This window comes from Siphateles boraxobius, unplaced genomic scaffold (genome assembly GCF_051911475.1).
Source record: "Siphateles boraxobius isolate OS27281-9 unplaced genomic scaffold, OSU_SipBor_1 35, whole genome shotgun sequence".
Lineage (NCBI taxonomy): Eukaryota > Metazoa > Chordata > Actinopteri > Cypriniformes > Leuciscidae > Siphateles > Siphateles boraxobius.
In genome coordinates this window covers 7,057,501-7,062,924 of record NW_027508975.1, presented here as the reverse complement: position 1 = coordinate 7,062,924, position 5,424 = coordinate 7,057,501, and the positions used below count along the sequence as shown (strand labels likewise).

Genomic DNA, 5,424 nt, shown 5'->3' with positions numbered 1-5,424 from the left:
TCTCACAGTCATGGGATGCTTCTCAATTCTTATTTGTGCATCCTCGCTTCCTTTCCTGGCTTCCTTTCCTTGCGTCTCAGCTCCACCCCCTGTAGGATGCGAGGGAAGGCTTCAAGGAAAGAAAATGAGGACGGAGGAATCGAATGAAAGCTCTTTTTATACATTGGAAGACTTGATCACACGAGCGTCACTTCACAGCATCATCAGCAGCGCTCAAAGGATCTCCCCTGATGTTGTTTTAGTTTGGCTATTTAAGAAATTCATAATTCATAATAATAATAAAGCAAGATACCCTGTTAAAATATGTGAGATGTGTGGTTTATTTAAACAGCAAATGATTGTGACCGATGTGAGTCCCGAGTACCCCTGTATCCTCGCTTACAACTCCTCAGGAAGCCTCCTCAATCCTCGATCCTCGCCTCCTTGCGAAGCAATTAGGGAATTGAGATGTCCTTCGAGATGGCTGCGCTCGATCGGTTTCCGGGTCATAGGATGGAGGACGGAGGAGCGAGGAAACGAGGAGGGATATTGAGAAGGACCCATGGTTCCATTTTGTGTTCCATGTGATTCCTTGCCCTCATGTGATCATGTCTAGTTCTCACCCTGTTTATGTGTCATATTAACATTAGCATATTAACGTTATATAATTAAATTAAAATGAGGTTATAAGGTGTAATTTATACAGACACCAAAATGCCAATTCGTAATTACTAAAACATTATCATTCTATTTTTAACGGTGAATTTCTGGAAGCCACAGCTGATGTTCTTTTACTATAAATTTAACAGTAGATTTTTATTTATTTATTTCAAATGATATTCAGCATAACAATATCAGTGAAAAGTTGAATTCCAGATTTAGTGAAAAAAAACTAAAATGTTAACTATTTAAATTTTAAAATAAAATACCTTAAATAAATAGCAGTAAATACATTTTTTTTAAACATCAGTCATAACGTATTTATATTTACTTTAATTGCTTTTTTAAATGCATTTTTTTCCTAATATATATTTATACTATTTCTATAATAACTGTACAGAGTATATTAATAATTTATTATATAAAAGAAAAAAATATAATAATCCCAAATTTTCTCAGACTTTGATCTCAGACTTTTTGATCTCACTGTATATCTGTATTTTCAAAATCACAGCGTGGTCCCATAAAGCAGCTCCAGAATTATCATTGGATTATATCCTCCAAACCTCCCAAAAATCTAATTTTTACTCTTGATGATGTCTCACATCACCATGTTCAGCAGTGCAGGTGTGGATTCATAAACCATTGCTATGAGGGAGAGATGGCAGGGGGTAGAACATGAGAGGAGGAGGGGGTTAATGAAAAGTGAATGTTCTCTGTTTGGGTTTTTTGTGGTGAATGCTGTGGGCATTTTTGCAGCTTCCATCTCAAAATGTTGAGACAGAGAAGGGGGGAGTATGCAAGAGACGGCGAGAGAGCGAGAATAAAGGAGGGGGTGAGTGATTATGTGTCAAAAAAAGGGATGTTAGACTCAGTCCTTAAAAAGCTCTGGCACTGAGTTCAGAAGTTCCCAAACTCAAAGCTTCCAACCCCAGACAGTCGCAACGTGATTGTAGAGAGAGAGAGAGAGAGAGAGAGAGAGAGAGAGAGAGAGAGAGAGAGAGAGAGAGAGAGAGAGAGAGAGAGAGAGAGAGAGAGAGAGAGAGAGAGAGAGAGAGCAGGAAACTGAAAAACGATTCAGAGGGTAAATAAACAGAGAAGATGTTTCTGGTTCTGAGCTTTCCTGAGTGTAAAGTGAGCGAGGAATAGGAAACGATCTCTCCTCTCCAGGCTTTCGTCTGGATAGTGTTGCTTTTAAGTTTACTGCATTTCTACAAGTGTGCTGTTGTAGAAGGAGATCTCTACATTGATCCATCAAGCAAAGAAAAAGGAAAAAAGAAAGAAGCAGAGAACTCAGAGAACTTCAGAAAAGTTTGGACAAGTGACAATCCCGGCGAAGCGCTCTCATCCGACCTGCTTCCAGAAGAGTGCCCAAATTTCATCCGTCCTTGGATTATATCTTTCCTACCGTCAGCATTTTCCTGGGATGGGCTGGCTGCCGTGTCTGTGTTACCTGACAGCGGCAGTGGTTGTGGCGATTGGCTCGGAAAGACGGCAGCACCAGGTGCAGGATGGCCCCTGCCACTACACTTTTATCCTTCCAGAGGTGGAGCAGTGCCGGCCTGCGGGGGGCTTCCAGGTGACTAACTCCCTCCAGCGGGACTCACCTTCGGCCCCGGAGTCGCCTCACGCTGAAACCACCTGGCAGGAAAGGAAGCTGGAGACCCTAGAGAGTGCAACAGAGAACAATACACAGTGGCTGCAGAAGGTAGTGAACTAGCTTAATCCACCTAAACCTCATTCTGTCTGTTTCTTCTTCATTTTTTATAGCACCAGTGGTTCTCAAATTGGGTTGTAGGTTCATCCTGATCAGGGAATGCAGGAAAAATGTGCTAAATGCTAAAACGTTACATAAATAACAAGATAAGTTGGCATAATAAATATATAGCTCGGTCATAACTCAGTCAATCGCTGTTCCGAGCAGCTGATCGGTTCTCTTAAAGCCAACTGCTTGACCTATCTGTTTGCTTTATCTATGTAACCTATTTATTTCCGTCTCGAACTGGCTCAACTCAGTGCAGCGCTCCATGGGAATTTTCCTTGCCCCACCTTCCCTAGCACCACCTGCCTCGATCTGTTGGGGGGTTATCCCTACTTTCCTTGCAGCAGCTCGCATTCTTTTCACTGTATTTATGTACATCTTTCGGGAGTAGACTTTACTCATGCAGCAGCAGCGTAGCAGATCTAATCCGCCAAAACTAAACCTATGTACATTTGATCGGTCAACTAATGCTGTTTAAATCTTTTCTGAGAGTTGTCATGATTGAAATAGACTTTTGTTTTAAAAGAGAGAAAACACTATTTTTATTGTTGAGAACAAAGGATGTGCATCCAATCAAACTCTATGGTATTGTGCTGCAAAATGTTGTACATTCTTCTGTTGCAAAGGGATCTAGAAACTAAAGTGCAGAATTTTAATTTTTTCAATTAACAACAAAAACTAATTAAAAATAAATTCATCTTGGTAAAAACTATAGCCGAATTTGTCAGATGCTAACAGGTTGTGTGACTTCCTGGAAAACCATGAACAGAGCTGTGAAGGTAAATACAACCCAGACCAACATGGTTTCTGTCGACCACAATGTGTTTGTATGGTTAATTATAGGCGGCCGGGCATCGGAATTTAGACATTTAGAAATCAAGTTGTACATATTTGTCCTGTAACTTCAGACTACGTCATGGATTATTGTGGAGTTCATGGAAATATTAATATATTTCAGTGTTTGATTGTAAGGGGATTTTGTTAACTTTTGTATGATAAATCATTTTGATACTTTGTTGGGTTGCCACTTGATGTTCTCAAGTGGTTTTGCTTCAAGATCCAGATTTTACATTGGACAAGTTTATGCACTCTATTTATGTTTGTGCACTATAGATGTGTCCCAATCTGCATTACACATTATCCTCACAAGGTTATTGAATTTGGGAAGGAGACCAAGAGAGAGGTAAATCCTGAACATGTTTAAGTAATATTTCCTGAGTCTGTAGATCCTTTAAGGCTGGTGGAGTTTGTCAGTATCTCAAACTATTTTAAAACCAAAAAGACAAGGATTCTTCCTCCATTAAGGGCCAGAACCACTTCTCTCTGTCCTATTTTCAAAAGCTCTAACATAAAATATCAGCATTGATTCTGCACTGTAAAAAGTAGAAGTGTATCTGTTTTACCCCTTTAAAAATAACTTTCGTTGATGTAATCGATTGTAGACAGGTTGATACTGTACTACATTTACATTTATCAACTGAGTTGTCCCTTTTATATAAAGCATAGATAGAAAATAATCTTGTCATGTTAAGTAATATTCTGACTTTGATGACCCCATTGGTCCCACTTTATATTAAAGGGATAGTTCACCCAAAAATAGTTCAGTATTTACTCACCCTGAGTGAGTAAATACTGACAGAATTTTCATTTTTGGGTGAACTATCCCTTTAAGTCGCTTTAAGTACTATGTACTTACATCGAAACATAAGAACAATGTACTTATTGTGTGCATGTTGTATTTTAAAACACTTTTTTCTGCTTTTGAGGTGTGATGCGGGTAAGGTTAGAGACAGGTGTGGTGGTATGGGTATCTTTAAGGGTGGGTTAAGGTGTAAAGGAAGGGTCAACAGTGTTATTACAAATGTAATTACATACATTTATTACAGCGGTAATTACATGCAGGTATTTTCAAAATATAAGTACAATGTAAAAAAATGTATGTACACAATACATCCATTGTATCAAATTATTAATTTCAATGTAAGTACATAGTACTTAAAGCCACTTAATATAAAGTGGGACCAATCCGTTTAACCTATGTCATTTTTAGGTTCTCTGACAAACATTATTACTGTGTGTTTCTGACCAACATAATTCAGGCTTATCTCCAAAACATTCTGTTTAAAATGGATATTGCTCTTTTGATATCTTTTCACAGATATCAACAGTTAAAAACCTGCAGATTATTGTGTGGATGGTTGAGATAATGTTGTTTTTGTGAAGGTCATTTAAAGTCTGATAACATTATGGCACTGTCATTTCCCACAGTAATTCAAATAAACGGTGTGTTTTGAGACAGTTTATCTCTGTGCCATTTGCACTATGTTTCAATCAGAAGGTCATTACTTGTCACATCACCGCAGATTCTGTAATTTAGGTCCTCTGAACAGCAATATATGCCTTGTCCTTTGCTAAAGAAAAAAAAAAAAAATCACATAGCTACATGTCCAAGCCAGGCTTTGGCCTGCTCTATTTGTGACCCAGACTATGGGCCAACTAGAAAGTTTGCCTCCTTATTCAGGCCTCACATTGAATCGCTCCATAAATACAGTATGGACACAGAGGGGGCTTAGTATCGTACGTGCTCCCCAGAAATGCTCCTGCATGCCAAAGGATTAGAAAAAGGGTCAAAATCACTCATGAGTCGGCTCACTTTCATATTTTACAGGCCCTACATCTGGCACAAGATGCATTTGTCTGACAGTAGGAGGTATATAAAAAAAAAGGTAAAGCGACTAATATATCTCAGAAATAGCGGTCCAGACAGACCATCTTGACATGCCTATATGCACGCTTTCACCAGCAGGCCAAATGTTGTATAAATTATTATTTCACTCCCTCTCCGGTCATTGAGTGCATTGAGAAGCAGCAGCTTCCTGAGCATTGGAGAGCGTTGAACTCTGGCCCGCTGCTGAGTGGATTGTACTGGGTTTTCAACACCACACACGTTCTGCTTTGCATATGCATTACTAGACTTTCCGGCCAGAGGCCACACATGAGACGGTGTATTTGTATCACACACC

General features: G+C 39.2%; 1 protein-coding gene across 2 annotated transcripts in view; it reads left to right on the top strand.

Moving 5' to 3' along the window:
- The first annotated feature begins 1,503 nt into the window (after nt 1-1,503).
- angpt2b (angiopoietin 2b) overlaps nt 1,504-5,424 on the top strand; it is a 45,184-nt gene continuing 41,263 nt past the window's right edge. Inside the window, exons 1-2 of one of the 2 annotated variants that reach the window (XM_077196129.1) lie at nt 1,504-1,591; nt 1,676-2,347. In XM_077196129.1, coding sequence (XP_077052244.1) covers nt 2,066-2,347 — 282 coding nt within the window. In that variant the 5' untranslated portion in view covers nt 1,504-1,591; nt 1,676-2,065. The remainder of the gene's footprint in view (nt 1,592-1,675; nt 2,348-5,424) is intronic. The other variant, XM_077196130.1, reaches the window with a different exon arrangement.